We start from the raw sequence: 22,629 nt of genomic DNA, 5'->3' as shown, positions 1-22,629 counted from the left end.
AATACCTCATTCTATACCCCAATGTCTTTCTTCTACCTTAAAAACGTTCTCTGCAGAGAATCTACTGTTCTACTTTATTGGCCCTATTCTTTATGGATATACTGGCAGAGTCATGCACATTTAATATAATTCCAAATCAAGAGAATTCACCTGTTCTCTGACAGCTTCTAACTAAATTGCATTTCTTTTGCAGCTGTGCTTCTGCTATGGGAGGTCTGTTGTCTTGGAACTCATGCATAGCACATTGGCTCCTCACTGTGGTTAGAAGGCCTATTGGTAGCAGTACTGAAAACTCCAACCCAGATCATCTGCTGAGCAGTCCATCCTATCTCCTTACTGCCTTAAAACTTTCAGCATTTTATGGCATTTTGGTGGCATGTATTTCCTCTAGGTTTATTTAAAATAGATTTTTATTTACCCATAATTTTCTTTGTTTCCATCTTCAAAAATAGGAAAAGCAGATGACAAAGTCATAATCTTTTTAACTCCCCAATCCTCTGAAGATACTGCATTTTCTGCAGGAAAACAAAATAGCATCTCATTACTGTGTTATAAAAAGGCATTATCCTTCAGGCTAAACTTCAGCTACATATGAAAAAAGTACTGAAATCTCTAAAAAAAAAAAAAAAAATACTAAGTCCTAGATAATGACATAAAGGTACTTTGCAGCGAGAATTGATTGATTCATGGTCACTGGATCTTTCTTGCACTCAGGACCCAGTAGAGATCTGTCACATACAGAGCAGTGTCTACTCTCCTATAATGCTGCTCAGAGCACACTCAACCAAAGTGCACAAAACAAAACTTTTAGGTTTTTGTTGTTCATGTCCTCTAGGAAAAAAATTAACCCCTGAGTTTTCATTCCCAACCTTCTCAATTCTAACTAGATTCTACTTATCTTTGGCTTCCAGCAATGCCGAGTTCCAAATTCTACCTAGACATCTTTCCCAGGAGGTACTTAAGCCTTATGTTAAGAACTTACTTTCCCTACCGTTCCTACCCATGATGTTTTAGTCCTTTAGCACTCACTATTAAATGTAACAAAAAATCCAACCTAACAAAAAACCCAAACCAATTATCATATACACTACAACATTTTCAAACTGTCATACATGTAATTTATTTATTCCCTGCTTTTACATGGTATACTATTCAAAGTAAGGTCATATCTACTTCTTGATAATGTCATTGCAACTTCCTGTGATACTGTGTACTTAATAGCTTTTAAATAAATCATTACTTTGAAACTGGGCTTCAAATGCATCTTCATTTTGGTCTAGAGATAGCCATTCATCTTTATCATCAGAAATGTCAGGAAGTGTTGGAGCCTGAAACATATCCATGATGAAACCTTAAAGAACAGAAGAAATATGTTAACAGGTTGCAAATCAGTTTTATTAATTTATGGGAGGCACTATACATACAAATGAAATACTTTACCTAATGCCTCCTTGGTGTGGACAGTTGGTGACGGCTGCACTTTGCATGGTGTTCCTTGAACCATTCCCAATGATGTGTTTGGAGTTGTACGAAAATCATTAATGCTGGCAACTTTATTTGTTTCACATACTAGCAAAGGAGTGGGACAAAATGTACTATCAATATGCCAATCAGAAGACATTAGAAGGTACATGATTGCAGTAATTACAATTAAGTTTACCAATATCAATAATGATCACTACTTTTATTATCATTGATTGGGCTTTCATATATTCATGTTTATTTTATCTCTGTAATAACATCATGAAGTAAGGTCAGTAATTATCCTTTTATAGGAAAAAAAGGTCACACCAAGTTAGTTTTGTCATGAATAGCATCCTTAGCTCATAATATACCAAGTACTACCTGCTTCTGGTAATACTGTAAATCTTTTCCTCCTACTATGTTTTAAATATTAAGGATGTTTTTCATTTTACTCAGCAAGGGTTTATTCAGACTTTATTTCTCTTTCTCCTTCTCTTCCACTGTTCATCTGAAAGCACTGAAAGTATCTTCGGTGCTTGAAACATTAACAGGAATATTGCTCCCTGAAAGATCTACACTTGTCATTCTTTCTACCTGAAACAGGTTCACAAAGTTTGCTACATGAGTAATTCCCTTCTCCCTTTTACCTACATCTTAACTCGGTCAGTTTCTTTGAATCCTAACTCTCTACCCTAATAGTAATATCTCTTTTCCCATAGGAATTCTCACCTTTTTATCCACAACTACCTTTCTAACTACTTAGAACTATGCTTTGTATCTAATGAGCATGAACCAAGTCTTGGTGCAGTAAGTTTCTATTTCAAATAGCCCTGTTCCTACTGTTAGTGGAAAAGATGCCAGTCATATGAGGAGAGGAAGTAAATGACCACCTATGTCTTTATTACTTAATGGACAAATTTATCTTCTATGTAAATGTCTCCGCTATACTACCAAAAGAATGTAAGAATAACAAACCTTTGTAATTATGACATTTCAGATGAATACACTGAGCAGCTTAATAGAAAAATGCCAAAGGATTCTGAATTAGGAAGATGTGACTAATAATTTTCTATTTTTGTCTGAAATAGTCTGAGGCTTTATAAAATCATTCTTCCTCTGAAGAAGATAGTCTTCCTATACCACAGTCACAGTACAGACACTGAGCCACCCAAAAAGAGTCTACCCAAAGAAGCTGGATGAAGTCATTATAATGAAACACTACCTTCTTTTGTTTCTGCTCCACTCTGTGGCATGAATTCATGTATACTTTGATTCACACACCTGAAAGAGAAAAACTCTTGAGACATATTGAAGAATAAAAGCACTTTACATATTAGAATTTTAAACTAACTCCCCTCAAGAAATAGTAAAATATTGCCAACAATGTTAAGTCTGTTAGGTTGGGAATAAAACTGCTTAGGGCCATGGTGTGAGTAAATGAAATATTTACTGCCTTTGAGAATACTAATTTGTTCAAATAAAGATAATCATTGAATGTTTTTCTGTGACCCAATGGTTCTTGTGTTAGCACAGTAACAACCATCCCTCCATGCAATAGGACAGAATGGCTTCCCAAATTCAAACACACTAGTTTCAGGCAGTGTGTGTTAGTAGAACTAGTACATTTCTTGTGATGAACCTGAAACCATTAGTGATGTCCAAATTTTAAAATGACAAGAAGAAAAGGTAGCAAACCACTTATATAACAGCTTGCTTTTTTTTTTTTTTTAAAGATTTATTTATTTAATTTATGTATGTGAATCCACTGTCATTGTTTTCAGACACACCAGAAGAGGGCATCAGATCCCATTACAGATGGTTGTGAGCCACCATGTGGTTGCTGGGAATTGAACTCAGGACCTCTGGAAGAGCACTCAGTGCTCTTAACCACTGACCCATCTCTCCAGCCCCAACAGCTTGCTTTTAAACACACTGGGGCAGTCAACTCATCTGTCTAATACTGCTAGAATTCTCTTAAGGAACCATATTAAAATGTTAAACAAGTGCAAATTACTTGTAGTTGTACAAATTCCTATTGAATCACAAGTTAAGAGATGAATAACAAAAGAAAAAATGTAAAACAAATAAGAAATTTGGTATTATTTTTGAAGCCTAGAAAAATCCTTCTAAATTGGGGAATAGTGTGGAAACATATCTTGGCACAAAGAATCATTGACACTTATCCCAATTTCTGAAGGAAGACAAAGGAAACACCAGAGCACATGTCAAGTAATTTTCTGTGCATTAATAATACATACTGGTATACAGTCAAAGCCAGTAAATAAAGGTACTTTCAGTTTTCAGTTATATAGTCTGAGACTGCTGAAAGTTTTTAATTCAATAAAATAATATAAAGTAAAAAAAAATACTGTAAAAGAAGTATGGGATTAAGTCTGAAAGATTTAGAGCCAATATTTAAGAATTTTTTCAAAAATAGAAATTTTTAAAAAAACAGAATTGTTCATTTCCTATACAACATGACACGAAAAAAAAATTATACATGCCATTCACATCACTACCATTTCTAGGACATTTAGCTTACCTGGATTCTGACTGGTCACTTACAGGAATAGGAAGAGTTGGCAGGCTGGCAGCTGGGAACAGCAAAGTGCTATTAACAGCATTTGCCATAAGAGGAACAGAAGGTTCTTCCTGTGGTTTCTCTCCTGAGTTCTCTGAGGTCTGCTGATTGATGGATGAAAGACTTGGACCCCTCAGTTCTTGCTCGGAGCATGTATTTTGTGCCATACATAATAGATTAACCTTTCATGCAAAACAAAAAGATATAAACAAAAACAAAATTAGGAAGTCTTGACCTTTTCAAAACATAGCAACAACAACTAAAAGACTAGCCTCTATGATGGCTTCCTGTAGCTTCTTAAGCATGGACACACCAAAAGTTTATGAAAAATTTTTAAATTATTATTTGTGTGTGTACATGTATAAATCAGGGGACACCTTTTAGGACTCTTACTTTGTTGGGCCAAGGTCTCACTTCTCTGCATCACATATTACAGTCCAGTTGGCTCACAAGCTTCCAGGCAATTTCTATGTCTCTGCCTCTCATCTCACTGTATGAGGGTTGGAATTACAGATATGTCCTACCATATCTGCCTGTTTTACATGGGTTTCTGGGATTAAACTCAGGTCATTAGGCTTGTACAGGAAACACCTTTACTGGCTGAGCTATCTCTCCAGTCCATACTTTCAGCCACTGAAAAACAAATTGGCTTCCACAAGATCAGTATTTAAGGAGTAACTAAGTGGCTCATAGGAGCCTAAGGCACAGGACAATTGCAATGAGGCTGAGGCTGATCTGGCTACCTAGCAAGTTCCAGGCCAGCCTAAGCCACTGTAAAACCCTGTCTAATAAAACAAAAACTGAGGAGTTAGTAACAATATGTGTGATATCTAAGTGGGAAGGAACCTACTAGGAGCAAAGGAATACATGGTAAAAGGAGGGTCAGAGAAAGGGAAAGGAGAATCAACAAAAAGAAAGTATGACAATGTCATAATGGAACCTATTGCTTCATTTGTGAAATTATTAAAACGGACAAGTGAATCACAAAACAAAATATCATATTTCTCTTTACTAAATTTTAGGAAAAGACTAAAATTAATGTTACCAAATATTCCCCACAGTGCTCTGATAATATTCTTAGTAGCCATTTTCTATTTAATGAACAGGATATATTTATATTAATTTCCACAAATTCATGGTCAATAATAGGAAGGATAAACTTTTAAAATACAGAAGGGCTAATGTCTTATCCTCTGGAAGTATTCTTACAAATTTTAAGACAGTTAACTTAAGCTGTGTATGGTGGCAAATGCCTTATTGAGAAGCAGTCCAAGGTACAGCTGGTTGACATAGCAAGTTCCAGGCCAGTAAGGACTACATATTAACAACCTGTCTCAAAACCAATTAAAAAAAAAAAAAGCCAAAACCATCCCCTAAAATAGTAACTTAAATGACTTACACTATTTCCTCATCTAGCAAATTAGTATGGAGAAAGGGCAGTCACAACACAGATCAAGTACTCCATTAAGAAGTATCACGAAAAAGAAGAAAAAGAAAAAAAAAAAAAGAAGAAGTATCACGGATCTCAGGGTCTCTTGTACTTTGGACATCTGTGGAGACTAGCTTGAGCTAAACATTTCTATTCAGGCTGGGCAGTGGTGGCACAAGCCTTTAATCCTAGCACTTGGGAGGCAGAGGGAAGCGGATTTCTGAGTTTGAGGCCAGCCTGGTCTACAGAGTGGGTTCCAGGACAGCCAAGGCTACACAGAGAAACTTGTCTTGAAAAACAAAAACAAAAAAAAAAAACTATTTCCATTCAGTCTCTATATTTCTTTGCTTATTCCAAATTTTCACACCTTTATGTATCAAATTATTAATTCAGTAAGATTTCTAGCTAAATTAGAATAACTGTAAAAACAAAGCAGAGAAAACAATTGCTAGTAGTATTGGGAATAATGGACATTTGGAATAGTGAAGAACATGGACATACATCAGGCCTATTCACAGAAGCAGGCAGGTCCTTGTGAGACAATTCCACCACTTGATGCAATTTCTTGTGAAGTTCATCCATTTTCTGTTTTAATAACTGCTCTTCAAAAGCATTTGCTTCTTTTCTTTTCATATAATTTCTGTCTTCACTAACTTTAAGAACATAAAAAAAACCATGGTTTGCTCTTAAAATTTCATCAGAGAATTGCATGCAAAATATAAAAGGTCACAATTTAGGACAGATAATTTTTAAATCAAAGTTCTCCATATTTATTAGATTTCAGAGCTTAAACTTACATTATTTTTTAACTGTAACCTTTACCTGTCCTCACCACAATTACTATTAAATACAGGTCTTACACAAAAATTTTTATAGAATCAATAATATTCAGCAACAGCAGAGTCTAATGCTAAACATTTCTTATAAAAATAATCATACTGTGCGGCAAATCACTTGAAAATGATTTTCCATTTGTTTTTATTTTCTAATGATTTCATCTTACATATGTTTATATGCTTGTGTTCATATGCCTATGTACATATGTGCACATGGAAGCCAGGGATCCTCATGAGCCATCCCCTTGGTTTGTGTTCTCACTGGCCTGGAGTTGAGTAGTCTAAGCTGCCTTTGCCATCTGAGTGCTGTGACTATAATTGTCTGCCATCATGCTTACCACTTTTAATGTGGTTTCCTAGGAATCCAAATCACACCCTCATTATTGTATGGCAAACACTTTACTGACTGAGCTATCCCCCCATCATCCTCTATTTCACGTTTAAAAAAAATTAACTCTAGGCACTTCTCAAAAACAAACAAGTAAAGGGCACAAGTCCCAAGGTATGGAGGTTGGAGGACAATTTGCAGAAGCTGGCTCTCTGTACATGTGTGTGATAGTGCCTATAGAAGCTAGAGGTGTTAAGATTCCCTGGAGCTGGGTGATATCAGGGTGTTCGTTGTGAGTCACCTGACATGGCTGGGTACTGAACTCAGGTCCTTTGCAAAAGCTCTTAACTGCTGAGTCACCCTTCCAGCTCCACCTTTCTGGGAAATAAAGTGTACTAAGGGTCAGAGTTTCAAGTAAAACTTTGGATAGTTCTATTTCCTACAAATATCACATAAAGGCATACTCCAAACATGTCAGAATGTTTGTGGCTGTAGACTACAGGTTGTGATACATGAAAGGAAACTATCAAGGACAATTCAAAATGGGTCCATAACAAATATTGAAGGTTCTGGTTAAATATAAAAAGTAATGAATATAGGGGCTAGAGAGGTGGCTCAGCAGTTAAGAGAGCTTGCTGCTCTTATAAAGTTAAGCTGTGTTCCCAGTGCACATATCAGATAGCTCACAATCACCTCTTCTGAGGGCACTGCACCCACATGCAAAAACCCACACTCACATATAACCTTAAATAAAATCTTTTTAAAAAAGTAATGAATAAAAGGCTCACATAACAGATCTAGTCCAAATAACCTAGATGGTATAAAACCCTGAGTGGAACAAAGGTTTGTTTTCCTCTCTCTAGAGTGTATGCTGTTATAGTAAATACCACGTGCAAATGCACATTTCCTTATGAGGAACAAAAAAAAAAGTATTTATTCATAAACATAGATAATTTATATAAATAATAATATATTTATTTTATAAACATAAATGTGGCATGCTGATCAGAAAACTATGTCGGTATGTTCTGTTTAAAGTAGATGCAAACTTGGGAAATCTTTTCTGAGCCTCAGTACTCAATAAATCCTTTCACAGAACAAATAAATGCTCTACAAATTTTAGGACTACTGTATACACAGGTTCAAATTCACATACAGAATATAGAAACACTATTTCACTAATGCAAAGAACCACCAGTAAGAATGTTTACTGTAGAACTGTTTCAATCACCAGCTATCAGTTCAGCAAAGGAGCCTGTGGATAAGCGAGCGCTGCTGCAAGACTAGCATCTAACCAAGACTCTAGCTCATGTGTGCTTCATTCAGTTATGTAATTATCCATTATTTTAAATGACATAAAACAATTCCAACATATAAGAATGTAAGTACCCCACTGTTCATGCTTCTTCCGTTGATTGTATTTCTGAGCTCTCAGTTCTTCAAAAGAAAATTCTGAATCTCCACGAATAAGCTTTTCCTTGCAGTACATAACTTGCTGAGATTCAGGCTTGGGTGCCACAGATGAGCTGACAGAACATTCTGACTTGGAAATCATGATCACTCTCTGTTCCCTACTGGGGAGAAAGACACCATTTGTAACAGTGTACTGAAGTAACTTTAATGAAATTTATGTAATAATGCACTCGTTGTACTTGCATATTAGACTTTTCATCACAAGTGGAAGGTGCCACACCAGAATACTCTGAACCCTAAAAGATAGAAAACAACCTTGAGCATTCATTTACCAGAGACGCCTTCATACAAATTAGTTCACAAATAATATGAAAATGCCCTGTGGGAAGGGGCCTTTTAACATCAAGTATATTTACCATCATATGTAAATTATAATTGATAGCTGGAGCTTTAAGTGACATAATTTTTAGTTAACTTTTCATACTGAGGTTCCCTCAAACGAAAGCAATTAAATTTAAAAAATTAAAATTTCCTTGTTATTGTTTTACTCTCAGAAATTTCCAATAGTAGTAATAGACCACTAAACAAATATTTATTGATATTTCACACTTACCATACAATGAGCTAGGTCTGAGGAATATGACCAAAAGAAAAGCAACATTCATTTCATCTGTTTAAAAATTTAGAATAGTAGAAAAAATAAGAGTGGCATACGTTGTAAGATATAAACTGGGATAGTCTGCACAATCTATCCACGATAGACACATTCTATTTCTAGGAATGTGCTACATTAGAAAAACACAAGTCTTTATATTGGATTAAGCTAGAAGGAGGTCCTAAAGAGTGATGGTACTTTAAAAGAGAAAGATGCTAAGGAATATGAAGCAGAAGGAGATATGAGTATTTTTGTGTTTATAAGCAAGAAAGGCAGAAGAGATTTAGACGAATCAACAATATTTATGGGGATGAAAAGTAGGCACAAGGAGTCAGCCACTTACTCCATAGAAAGGCAGAAAAAGATACAGTAACGTATGTAATTGTTGATAGCAGAAAATGAGAAGATTTATCTTCTGCTATGTGGCAGAAATAGTATCTTATTTTATAGCTTTGACAGAGGCACCCCAAATTTGTGTGATCTGAATTAAGTTTATCACAATAATTTGGTATTAAAGAATTAACTGATAGGTAAATGAGACACATAATATAAGCAGTGACATGGAACATAGGGAAGAAAAGCCTGAAAGTGTTATTGTTCTGGTTGAGGTTATGTGGATGAATGTTTGAGGTTCTGGGTTTTTTCAAAAGCAGGGTCAAAAAACCTCCAGGCAAATGTGATCCAAAATAGGGATTTTCTGGGCCTATGAAGAGGCCAACAGAATAGAGGCAATTAGGAAGAAAGAAGCTGCAGAGGGGGTTGTGTGGCAGGGGCCCTAGGTCTGACAAGTTGTATTCCAGTTGAACAGAGATAATAGAAAGGCTCTGAGAACTATCATGGAATAGTGGTTGAAATGGAGGTCAATCACAGGAGACAGTGTCAATGGAATGAGATGCAAAGGCAGCCAGAATGGCTGTCCAATAACATTCCTAATTTCTATGCAACATACAAATAAAGGTCCTTATTACCTGACTCCTAGGAACACAGGCTGAATTTTTTCCTGGACTTGACTTTGTTATCATAACTTGGTTTAAAATCTGTGCATTATGCATAGGTTCTGAGGTTACAGCTGTGAGGGGAAAAATGAGATAAGAAATAAGTGAGAAGTGACAGTAAATAAAATCAGTACATAATACATTCCTCTATTCTTCCAGTATATTGTATTTAAAAAATCTATTTGTGGCTGGAGAGATGGCTCAGCAGTTAAGAACATTTGATCTTTCAGAAGACCCAAGTTTAACTCCCACCACCCACACAGTGGCTCAATCATCCACAATTCTATTTCTAGGTAATGTGATGTCCCCTCTATGTAGGTACTAGGCATATATGCAGTGTAGATATACATACATGCAAGCAAAACATTCATACATATAAATCTAACACATAAGTACCAAAATTATTTTAAAAAACCAACCTATTTAAACTGTCTCAGAAAATGGACTAATTTTCAATTAAGAAAAATACTAAAGAAATAATTTTCTGATTAACTCAAAAAGATAATACCTGGATGGAATATAAAGCCTAAGTGGTTATTTTAAATAAGATGACAGTAACTATTGTTGAATGGCATCTTTATTTCTGATAGAAAAGAAAAGGCCACATTTTTAAAAGTTCTATTACACCTTTCTGATTCAATTCAGAACAAATGAGGATTACAGCATTTACTCTCTTTGGGACAATCTTCATTTTGTTTTTCTAAAAGACAGTGTAATGCTATTTAGCCTTAGCTGTCCTCAAACTTATGTTCCTTCTGTTAGCCTTCCTTCTGAGTACTGGAATTACAAGTGTGTACCACTACATTGTATCTAGATGTTAGCTTATTTTTAAAAAATTCTTCACACATGGTAAATTCATTAAGCTTTGCTTGCAGTTTTCTGTATTACAGTGCTAAGACACAGCTCCTCTGCTGTACAGAGCTATTTTGTAAGATTATTATCAGAGTGCTTTTCCTATTATCCAAACCAGTAATTTGGTAATTCTTTGGCTTTCATTAAATAGTACATAAGGCCCCTTTTAAAAAGTAAAACAAAACAAAACAAAACAAAAAACTTAGTAAAAATTACAGACTAAAGTTTCAGCAATCTAGATATTTTAAAAAGTATCATTTTACCTTGAGCTGGCAAATGGGTTCCAGTAAGGCGTGTCTGGAATAGCCTACATGATAATAGAAGATACATATAGATTTTAACTTCACAGTTTAATATACATCTGTGCCAAAATGTAACTAATACAACAAGCAATAAAGAGAGAAAAAGAAAAACTGAATTTCAAAGTTGCTTTAAACTCAGAAATAAAATTCTGGGAATGTTTATATTAGAACATTTTCCTCTTACACAGTTTATGTCAATATTTTTCAATTTTGTTAAGCACATACACATTCTTTCTCTGTGAAAGTCTGAAGATGTTAAAACTCAAAGATACCTCAACTACTTCACATATTTTATAATCTGAAATAAAATGATTATATTTTAAAGAAATCAAATATAAAACTTAGACCACTGTTTCAAAGGACAGTGGGTTGCATCACTCATGCTTTATAAAAATTTCACACATACATCATTTCATAGTGCTTTTCCATACCAATTTGACCTATTAAAAATTGTCCATTTCCCAAGTCTGACATTTTTGGGTAATGAAAACAAGAGTGTATTTTATAGAGAAGAGATATACAACTAAGCACTAAATCTTGCTTGATGCTTAATTCAAAGAAAACAAAATGGTAACAAAACCATTTTACATGGTGGTTTGAAAAGACACAAAGTTAGATAATATTAAAGAATTATCATTAACTTTACTAGGCAACATAGAATAAGGAAGCATTTTTTTTAAAAAGAGGATTGTAGTGGTTTGAGATAAAAATTCTGTCAGCATGTGGCTAATGAGATGACTCTGCAGGTAAGTATGCTTCTGCCAGGCTTGACCACCATTATTTAATCTCTGATCTTCACACACTCCAAGTGGTGTGTGCTTGGCCCAAACAAGTAAAAAAGATAAATATCATTAGTACCCCCAAAAAAGGTCAAGGGGCTGGAGAGATGGCTCAGAGATTAAGAGCACTAACTGTTCTTCCAGAGGACTCAGGTTTGGATCCTAGCACCCGCATGATGCTTCACAATGGGATCCTGTGCTCCCTTCTGACATCTGGGGGTATCAAGTACATACAGAGTTCACATAAATAAGTATATACAAGCAAGCAGCCATATATTTAAAATTTAAAGAAATCAACTGTCAACAATTACTAAAGGTATATAAATGAACATTTATTAGATATTGATTTTTTCTTTTTTATGTATATTTGAAAATTCTCACAATAAAGTTTTTTTTTTTTAAGCATAAATACTATAGTAAAACTGAAAGAAATAGGTGAGTATGTTGAAAATGTTGAATGCTAGCAAGGTGTGCAATACATGGAAGGTCCCCAACTCTTCTAATGAGAATGCAGAAGAAAAACTCTGAATAGATGGTTTGGTTGTATGTCTCACACGCCCTGAAACTGTCTAAACATATGTTTTAAATAAATGTAAGAAATATATTACTTTTCGAGGAAAAGATCTTGACATACAGTGTGTACATAGCTTCTTCTGTAAAGCATGTTTGTAATTATGTAATATGGAGAAGAAAAATATAAAGTTTTCTACATTTTCAAGTTTTCCCAAATGAGGCACTTTTATAACAGAAAAGTAACAGAGGAGAAAAATAAGGTATTCATTATAATTCACTACAGTTTGAATGGTCACCAAAACTTCATGTTGATACTCAACCTACACTGTGAGATTTATAAATTATCATCTCCAAATCTTCAAGAAGGCTTTGTCTTTATGAATGGATAATTCTATTTGTGACTTAATGGGTTATTTTAAAGGGACAATTTGTTCTGTCTTTTGTAGGTGACCTTCTTTGATGTGATCTTCTATGTTGATTCACAATGCTGCAGTTTAAAGTGACATAAAATCTGTCACATAGTATCCTAAGTATAAAGCTCTCTATTTGTGGTCAGACCTACAACACACATACAGTATGACTTACAGTTAAAGTACATACACATAATGATACAGACAAAAAAAGAAAAGAGTTACACACTTTGAAACTACCTGTATTGTTGTTGTAGTAGTTCTTTAGGTTCAGCCTCATTGTGAATTCCTGTCTGAAAAATAGCACTAGCATGCTGCAGCTCTCCCTGGGCTTCCAGATGCCCTGCCCAGGACATGTATAGATATGATGACTTGGTTCCAATTCCCTGGTTGTACAGAAACTCAAAAAACTGATGAAGGTCACTGTTGAACTCAGCCTACAGAAATCCAGAGCAAAACCACACATAAATAATGAGGTGCAAAGAGATGGTTAATGAATATAGAGAGTAGCTGGATAGGAAGAAAGACTTCTAATGTTCCATACTAGGAAACTATGTTGATAATTTTATATTCTAAAATAGCTAATAGAGAGGGTTTTGACTTCCAACACACACACACACAAAATGATAAATGCCAGAAGTTATATACCAATTACTTAAATCACAACATTATATACATTTTTTTACATATTGTTACTCTATTCCATAACTGTGTATTATAACTAACTACTATACACAAGACAACCAATATGCTAGGCTAGTTCTTTCCCAGAGCCCAGTGAGACTTACACTATTCAGTCTTTGCGAAAGTCTGGGTTTTATGTAGGTAAAGACAAATGTTGCTCTCTGATTATAAATCTAAAAGTCATTTCTTCCCTTGATACTCAATAATTATCAAAGTATTTCACAAAACAGTAGTACCTGCAATGATTCATTACATGAAATACTTCTTTTGTCATAAGTCTGAGCTTACTCAAGTCCCACAAGGTGCCTTTAATTATAGTATTTTATAATTTAGGTAACAATTTCACATTCATTCTCTATTCCATATGATTTTATTACTAGAATTCATAGCCCCAAGCTTTCATTTCAGATTAGAGAGTTCTCTCTCTCTCTCTTTCTTTTTTTTTTACAGTCAGTAACAATATTTTAATTAAACACATGTTGCCACTGTGGGGGGTTTCTACTCGTGCTGCATGATATGCAACATCTTAACTGGTTCTGAAATTCTTTTGAAAACATGTTTTGGGTTTTTTTTAATCATATTTTTATTATTTAAAACAACTTTTAAGTTTGAATATAATTTGATCGTATTCATCTTCTACCTACCCAACTTTAAATTCTCAAAAAACAAAAACCAAAAAACCCAATACAATAACATAACTCCAAAACACATCAGTGTCAAAAAGACAAAAACAACAAGAACAAAAAAACAAACTGTAACCAAATGAAAGTATGCAAAAAGCTGTGGAGTCCATTATTTGTTGGTCAACTATTCCCGAACATGAGACCTACCCTGGAGTCACTGTCATCCCATTTGAGAAAACAGATTCTCCCTCTCCCAGTAGGTATAAATGACAGGTTAGCTGTTAACTTTTACCCTAGTAGCTAGGTTTTCATTTGTTCATTCATCCATTCATTTTTTTAAAATATAACAAGATAAAATATAATAGGGTAAAACAAAAATGATCACATCGAAATTAGATAAGACAAACCCAAGAGAAGGCACAAGAGTCTGAGACCTACTTGTTTGCACACTCAGGAATCCCATAGAAACCCTAAACTGGAAGCCATAATACATAATATAAACACAGAATCCTACCCTCTTAAAAGTCTGAGACTGCCTCTTTCTTTTAGTACATTTATATACTAAATGTACCTCCTTTATATACTAAAGACTACCTCCTTCCTTAGTATATTTAGTCTCTGAGTTAAAATTTTATTTTACAAAAAAAAAAAAAAAGGCGGGCAGTGGTGGCGCACGCCTTTAATCCCAGCACTTGGGAGGCAGAGGCAGGTGGATTTCTGAGTTCGAGGCCAGCCTGGTCTACAGAGTGAGTTCCAGAACAGCCAGGACTACACAGAGAAACCCTGTCTTGAAAAAAACAAAACAAAAAAAAATTATTTTATTAGTTATTATTATATGCTAGCTATTAGAGTTACATACTAGTTATTACATATAACTATAGTCACATATAATAATATATAGTATATATACTAGTTATTATGTATAACTATATAGTAATAGTTAAAAAAATTTTTTTTGATATTTAACTCTCAGTTAACATTTATTTACTATACTCTTGGTGAATTTGATTTATTCCCACAGACTTCTTTTAGCACCTAAGAGCTCCTGCTTATCATCTCTCCCTAAAGCATCAAGTTTTCTTCTCTCTTTCTCTCTCTCTCTCTCTCTCTCTCTCTCTCTCTCTCTCTCTCTCTCTCTCTCTCTCTCTCTCTCTCTCTCTCTCTCTGTCTCTCTCTCTAAGCCAGGGCCTTGCCACATAGCCTTGGATGTTCTAGAACTCTCTCTATAGACTAAGCTGACAGGAAATACAGAGATCTGCCTGCCTCTCTCTCCCAAGTCAGCCCCAACTGGCCCCAACCACATTTCTTATCTAACAATTCATTTAACTTTTAGTTCCTATCTCATGTTGGAACACTTAAGACATATGAAATAAAGAGGGGTTTTAAAATTAAATCTCTGATTCTTCAGTATTTCAGAAGCCAAGGCTATAAAATACATACTTCTGACTATATAACTTCTAAAACATTCCTGAATAAAAACAAGTACTTGATGTAAGAAAGGCAGTCTAAAATGATCTTAACAAGGGAGGAGTCTAAAAGCCAGCCAAGTGTTGGGCACCCCTTTAATGCTAGCACTTGGAGGCAGAGGTAAATGGATGTCTTTGAGTTCCAGTCCAGCCTGGTCTACAGAGTGAGTTCCAGGATAGCCAGGGCTACAAAGAGAAACCCTCCCATTATCCCCACCCCCCAAAAAAAGGGAGAGGACAAGAAATAAAACATTATATTTAATTATCTACCTGCAACTATACTTACAAATTTTAAGCAATAATTGATGAATCTTGAATCATTGTGGTAGTTCTTCTTATCTAAAAATTCCTTCATTAAATGTTCTAATAATATCACCAAGTATTCTTTATTGTCAGGAAAATTCTCTTCTACCCACTTCATAAGGCTAGAAAAATATGGATATTAGTTATTAGTATTCCACAGGGTAGCGTATGGTTCCTTTGTTTAAAGAAAAACAAACAAACATACACTAACCTTTCCCATTCTCCAAGTGGGTCATTACCCTTGTAGTTTTGCATATGGGCTTCAAACATGCTAGAACAGAAAAGTACATACATGAAAGAAAGAAGTCCTAGATGCCAAAGATATATTTGATTCTACATTATGTTGTCTATATACTTGAGAATGGAAATCTTGAATATCAACCCAAACATCATATAAAAGAGCAATCATTCAGAGGTGTTCAGAAAAGTCAGAAGCAGTACTTACCTCAAAGTCTATCTAGATTTGGTGATTCCCAAGGTCATTGCCACTCAGTGGGATTGAGATAAAGCACTCTTATTTCTCAGGAGCATAGTTAAGTTGGGGGGTGGGGAGGGTAGAATAAGATCCAAAGAAAGCCTCTCCTTTGGTGTGACAGTCCCAGCACTACAATCTGGAGCTTCCAGAGACTGTTTGCTTGAATCCAAATCTAACATTGTCCCAAAGGAAAAGCACATTAAGTCAGTGCTGATAAATACCCATAGAGCTCCCAGAGGACTTTGCTTTCCTTACTTCCACAATACCTAACCACAGCTTAAAAATCAAGTCCCAGTGACCTCAGGTGCTAGAGGGGTAAACAAACACAAACATAAAAATAGTATCATGTTTCATTAACTATTAAATAAAAAAGGGGGGCAAGCTAAGGGTAAGAGTAGGCACAAGTTATCCTTAGGGGATCAACGTTAGCTAGCTATCACAGCCATGTTAGGGAAATCATCAAGGCTGACAAAACTTGAGGAACAGAAGAGTCAAAGTATGAAGAGAAGAGGTGGCAAGCTCTATCTGTATTTGACAATGTCTTCTTTGTTCCTTCACAAAAAGAAGACCAGGGCTGGAACTATAAATAGGAATCATTTCAGAAGTTACAGCAGAGTCCTAGTAAGTAGTAAGTAAGGGTGAGAATAGTTATGTGTACAGCTTTTGAGAGAGGGAAGACAAGAATTAACTGTATCCTCAGTATGAATCAAGTTGAGAAACATTCATAGGTTTTTAAAAATGATAAGAGAAAAAGAATTTAAAAGGAGTGTTTTTGTAGACGAGCAGAAAATTTATCTCAAAATATATTTCATCGGTATATTGAACTATCATTCGAGAAACTGCAATGGCGTTTTCATAATTTTGTGGACATAAATTTTATAGTATAGATTTTAACAATGTAAGTATTTTTATTTTAAAGTCAAGGACTCTCAGTTTTTCACTTAAAAGGAACACATTTTGGATTCTTTTTGGCATGTCTGTCAGCACTACTTCTGTTTTTAGAAGTTCTTATTTAGCAAAATAAGATATATGAATATTTGTCCAAGGTAAACATTAAATAGCCTCACACCAGCCACATCTCCTGGGAAAATGGCTTAAACACACTGTAGTTTAATGCTAAAACATCAAATCATTAGAATAAATTAGCGTTTAAAAAACAAAATACCTAGTTTCTTTTTTAGAATGGGGAGGGGAAATCCTTAGTCGATCAGATCAAAAATTAAATTGCTCAACGCCGACAAGGTATTTTGGATACCTTACTCTTTGAATACCTAAAGGACTGATAAAAGTAAAATTGTATTTCTTTCTTTTTTTTTTTTCGATACAGGGTTTCTCTGTATAACCCTGGCTGTCCTGGAACTCACTCTGTAGACCAGGCTGGCCTCGAACTCAGAAATCCGCCTGCCTCTGCCTCCCAGGTGCTGGGATTAAAGGCCTGCGCCACCACCGCCCGGCCATACGTGGAATCAATCCTTTTTTTTTTTTTTTTTTTTTCTTTTTTTTCTTTTTGAGACAGAGTTTCTCTCTCTGTAGCCCTGGCTGTCCTGGAACTCACTATGTAGACCAGGCTGGCCTCGAACTCAGAGATCTGCCTGCCAAAATTGTATTTCTTGTAACATCCGATTTAACAGTTTTAAATGGCTTAACATCACAGACTGGGTAAGTCACCTTCCCCCAGCCCCCCACCTCCCCAAAAAAAGCAGTCAGTGTGGGAACTTTTTAAAAAAAAAAATCTGCTTGCAAGCATTTTTTCCATAAAGTTCAGCTTCAATTTTTTTCTTACGTATCAGGCAATTCAGAAATAGTAAATTCTTTCCTTAGTAGGGTGGCGTTTTTATCAGACTTTGAAATTTTGTACAAAAATCTCCACCACACAAGTTTGGATTTTGAAGGCAAAGCGTCTCTCGCGTCTAGACGGAGTTCCGCATGAAGAAGAAACGTGACTTCTGAAGGTCCCGCAGACTGCCCAAATAATCGGCACACAACGGTAACCGGCTGCAGCTTGCACCTCTACTCTAGTGACCCGGGGGCCGCCGCCTTGGCTGAGGCCTGGTATGGCGAACCTGCTGAGGGAGCGGCGCTGAGGAGAAAGCGCGCCTGAGGGAGCCGGACTCCAACCGTCCCGACCGGCACTTAGTCCGGCTCAAGCCCTCACTCCATCTGACCGGCACTTACCGAAAAACGTTTTCTAGGTTGTCCATGACGAGAAAAAGCGCGCAGCGGTGAAATGCCCCACCAGCCGCCGACGAAACACCCCATCAGCCCCTGTCCCAAGCCTCGAAGGCCGTCAGCGATTCGAATGCCCCGCGCAGCCGCACTCGTAACGTCGAGCGTTGGCAGCGTGCCTGACTATTGGTCTCCGCTGAGGGAGAGCTGGCCAATCACTGCAGCAGTTGCTTGGAGACAAAGTCCCGCCCCCGCGCCACCCCTCCGGCCCTCTCCGGCAGTTTCTTTCATTTGCCCTTAGGCTTTTAGTGAGTACTACCCAGCTGAGGTGAGGTTTGTTTCCGTTCCAGTGAGACACTAACCGGTTTTTTCTTTTTTTGGGGTGGGGTGGGGTGGGGTGGGGGAGGGTGTACAGGGATTAATAATAATAATAATAATAAACTTAAAAAAAACTGTATAAATTGCAACTGGTCTACAGTATTACACTACCAGGCTAAACGTGACGATTCGGTGACTCGAACTGCTTTGAGCCTTCTTGGATCTTGAGAGTCGCTAATTTTTGTTCTCTTTGCTTAACTAACGGAAATTGCATAGCTGGTGAGCTGGCTCGGTGAATAAAGGCACCCACAAGGTGGAAGGAAAGACGTGTGTGTGTGTGTGTGTGTGTGTGTGTGTGTGTGTGTGTCTGTCTGTCTCCAGAGGTATGTAGGATCCCATGCCTTTGGCCTCTGCCCGCACCTGCACACATTTAATACACTTAAGGTCACATCCACACATATTTGGGAAATAATATTCGTAAAATATTCATAATAATTTTTTAAAGAATCCGGACATCCAAGAATAAATATTTAACATGTTCAGGTGCCCTGAGAGTGAGTTGAAAAATAATCTAGTCTTCTCTGCTTCTTGAGTTTTAATAACTTCCCACTTTGCCTCTCTAGGGTCACTTGACCAAAGCAAATAGAGTATAAAAGGTTCATGTGACTACTTACCTTACTGTTTCTACAGATCCTGGGAGTGTTTCAGCTCCCTTAAGTTGATAAACAAGATATTGCAGCTTCTTGACAGATAAACATTTTTTAACCCTAGAGAAAAGAATTATGAGTGACTTCCCATTTGATTTCTTATAATCATCTAACTAGAAAGATATTACTGACATATTTTTATAGTGGCACACTAAAATATTGTCTGATCGTGATATTGGCAGATATCAGGATTGATAAACACCACTAGAGGGAGTTCCAGGTTCTTCCATTCCTTGTGGATAATAGCAAGAAAATTAAAAGGTTAAGAATACACTTCTGGGTAGTGGTGGCAGATGTCTTTAATCTCAGCACTCGGGAGGCAGAGGCAGGCAGATCTCAGAGTTCCAGACCAGTCTGGTCTGCAGAGTGAGTTCCAGGATGGCCAGGACTACCCAGCGAAACCCTAAAGAATACACTTCTAAAGGAGAATGGCCTAGAGCAGAGAGAAGGCTTAGAAGCTCAATAAAGACTGTCCAAAGGATTGGGGCTTTCACACCACATTTACTGGGGTTTGGGGTCATTTTCATAGCATGAGATTGCTTGTGTACACTACATTACATGGAGTTGTCTTTACAAATTCATGCATGGCATGTCTCATTAGTATCTTAGTATTAAAATGTTACCTTTAGGCACCCTGGGGTGTAGATGCAAGTGTCTCTGGCCAGTTCTAAAAGACCCCAGCCTTTCTTTTTGTGGACAGATTCTTCTTATATGCTAATTTAGCAGCCTTTGTGTAAGGCTTTCTGGATCTCACTCTCCACACAGCTCTTTGGCCTTAGTTAGAAGCTGAATAACACTCTAGTTTGTCTTCTTGGGAGCAAAGGGAAGGCTAGAGAAGAGGTGAAGTGAACCCAAGTTACCTACAGATGTATACTCTATGTTTAATATACGCGTACATATTGCTCATTTCCTTATGTATTCTTATGCATTATGTATTACACAAGTGTGCCTTGTGTTTAACAATGGATTTCTCTTAACAAAAGTTTTATTTAAGATAACAGCAGAAAGTTGTGATAGCCTTGATTTATCATAATGTAGCCATCCATCTGTGCTTTCCTATGCAGAGCCTTATTTTATCTGTTCTGGGGAACTCTAAAGGGCACTGTCAAAAAAAAAAAAAATGTGGCTGAGTATGCCTGTTCAAAATTAACCATGGAGCTGCTGCTCTTTAAACCATGCCTCCAGTCAAGACTATCTTCTGGGAATCACGAAGGAGCAGTGGCTGTGTGCAAACAGCCACAGGTGACTCTGCTGTTTTTCCCACAGCTCCCTCAGCATGTACTCAGTAACCTTGTCTCAGTAACTCCTGAAGATACTGTGGTGGCTGTTTCAGGAGGCTGTGCCTTTCTTCTCTGTGGACATTTGTCTAGAACGTGGGCTAAGAGATCCAATAAGCAAAAACTGCCCAAGTTGTTCCTCTGCCACTTTTGTTCACAATGAGCAAATAGCACAAGGCAAATAAACCAAAGCGGTAGCATAAAGCAAAACTTTCTCTTGTCTCTTCTGTCCCACATAGCAGCTTGTTTTTTGTTCCTCTCCAAATTTTTCCAATTTTCTTACCTCAAGTTTTGAACAGTAGCCAGGGTCTACTCAATTGGAGAACACCCTCTGCAGTGTCCTCATCGGAAAAGAAGGAACTGTCTGGACAAGCTCCAGGATGCCTTTGAACTCTTAAATTTATTATGGTTACATGATTTCTAAAATTTGCACATTCAAATGTTCCCAAGGACAGGCTGTACCTTACTACAAAACCACAGCTTTGGGTTGTAATGTTCATGCCCTGGGATCTCCATAAAAGCAGTATTTATTAACAATGTCCCAAGTCAGTTGTGTAGTGTGTAATTCAGTTATGTGAACCTTGGATAGGGTGTTCAGGAGGCTACTAAGAGACATGTGCCCTTGGGCAAGTCATTAAGCATTGCTGGTTATTCATTTGTAGAAGCAGCTTAAAGGAAACCTGAGCACTAAATGCCCAAGGTTATGCCATAACTCGACATAAACCACTGCATGTGGAATGCCCTATAAATGACCTTGCTGGGGAGGGGGTCAGTCTGTTGCTCCTCCCAGGGCCAAGAGGCCAGGCACAGTGCAGAGGCCAGAACAATTTTAGAGCCGTTCTCTTGTACTGAAGACCTGGACAGCTCTTGGGGAGTAATTCAGATGTCCTCTCCAGTTCACTACAGACAAGTTCATACTTCTCAGAGGCCAATCACTGTTGGCTTCCTTCATTCCAACCTTTTTGGTCCGCTGCCTGTCATGGGCGAGATTTCTGAGCCTGGCCCAAGGGTAGTTAGAACCTCTACTCTAGTGCCTTTAACCTCTCCTAGCCCTCTGATGACCTTGAAGGACTCCCAGTCCCCAGCTGAGTACTTTTTACTGGAGAGGGGAGTATTTCTTTGTAGGGATGTCTAGAGGCTCCTCAGGGTTCTGGAGAGGGTAGCATCTTAGTCTGACTGTGCTGCCTGTTAGATTGAAGGCTTTGCAGAAAAGGAAAGGGCTGAGAAGATTTGGGGAGGCAGGAGAGGCAGCTGTCAAACCCCTCAGGAGGCTGCTGGATGGGGTGGGGGAGTAGGCACCCTCTCCATATTAGACCTATGTAGCCATATCAGCAATGTAGCCTCAAAGAGGTTCCTGCCACACACCTTCTCCTCTGCATTTGGCCAGTCAACTTACCCACACTAACCCAATCAAAATTGTGCTAGAATTACTGCAACTGGAATGAAGGGGAAACCAAGAGGAAACGAAGGTAGTTTCTTATGATTGGAGCTGAGAACTGTGAGGTTGGGGGCCTATTGTTCTCTATTGTTCTTACTTTCAGGTAGGCTTTGGTCTGTCCTGAGAACAGAGAAACAGGAGACAGGGAAAGACAGTGTGAGAGAGAGGGAGGGAAGGGAGGGAGAGGGGGAGAGAGGGGGAGGGGGATGGGGAGGGGAGGTGAAGGGGGGAGGGAGAGAAATACGAGAGAAACAGAGAGCTGAGACAGCTGGTTCCAGTGGTTTGTGATGCTCTTCACACCAATGATCTTCTCCAGTTGTGCCCAAGTTTCCCTTGAGTTTTGTGAACTGAAGCATTTTCATTTTGCTGAAAAGAATTCAAACAAGTTTGTATTGGTTTATAACTGAGAGTGGTCTGGATAACAGCACTGGAGAGTGACTGGATAACATGACTGAGAGAAGCCTCATTTTTGCCTTCTCTTTCTCCCTCTCCCCCTTCTTCTTTCTCTTCACATACACATCAAACATACATATGGGAGTGTGTGGATATGAGCACACAAATATACATGTACACATACACAAACATACACATACATACATATACACATACACAAAC

The 22,629-nt window shown here is 37.2% G+C and overlaps 1 protein-coding gene across 1 annotated transcript in view; it reads right to left on the bottom strand.

Annotated features, from left to right (window-relative positions):
• Bub1 (BUB1 mitotic checkpoint serine/threonine kinase) overlaps nucleotides 1-18,387 on the bottom strand; it is a 30,634-nt gene extending 12,247 nt beyond the window's left edge. The window contains exons 1-14 of the mRNA XM_028755611.1: nucleotides 18,284-18,387; nucleotides 15,845-15,904; nucleotides 15,617-15,755; nucleotides 12,798-12,994; nucleotides 10,817-10,860; nucleotides 9,675-9,775; nucleotides 8,295-8,347; nucleotides 8,028-8,209; nucleotides 5,976-6,127; nucleotides 4,007-4,227; nucleotides 2,687-2,745; nucleotides 1,441-1,569; nucleotides 1,241-1,351; nucleotides 419-515 (exon numbers count right to left, since the gene is read on the bottom strand). Coding sequence (XP_028611444.1) covers nucleotides 419-515; nucleotides 1,241-1,351; nucleotides 1,441-1,569; nucleotides 2,687-2,745; nucleotides 4,007-4,227; nucleotides 5,976-6,127; nucleotides 8,028-8,209; nucleotides 8,295-8,347; nucleotides 9,675-9,775; nucleotides 10,817-10,860; nucleotides 12,798-12,994; nucleotides 15,617-15,755; nucleotides 15,845-15,904; nucleotides 18,284-18,309 — 1,571 coding nt within the window. The 5' untranslated portion in view covers nucleotides 18,310-18,387. The remainder of the gene's footprint in view (nucleotides 1-418; nucleotides 516-1,240; nucleotides 1,352-1,440; nucleotides 1,570-2,686; nucleotides 2,746-4,006; nucleotides 4,228-5,975; nucleotides 6,128-8,027; nucleotides 8,210-8,294; nucleotides 8,348-9,674; nucleotides 9,776-10,816; nucleotides 10,861-12,797; nucleotides 12,995-15,616; nucleotides 15,756-15,844; nucleotides 15,905-18,283) is intronic.
• Nucleotides 18,388-22,629: the final 4,242 nt, after the last annotated feature.

This window comes from Grammomys surdaster, unplaced genomic scaffold (assembly GCF_004785775.1).
Source record: "Grammomys surdaster isolate TR1022 unplaced genomic scaffold, NIH_TR_1.0 129, whole genome shotgun sequence".
Lineage (NCBI taxonomy): Eukaryota > Metazoa > Chordata > Mammalia > Rodentia > Muridae > Grammomys > Grammomys surdaster.
Note: the sequence above shows the minus strand (reverse complement) of the source record. Positions and strands in the feature narration are given on the sequence as shown.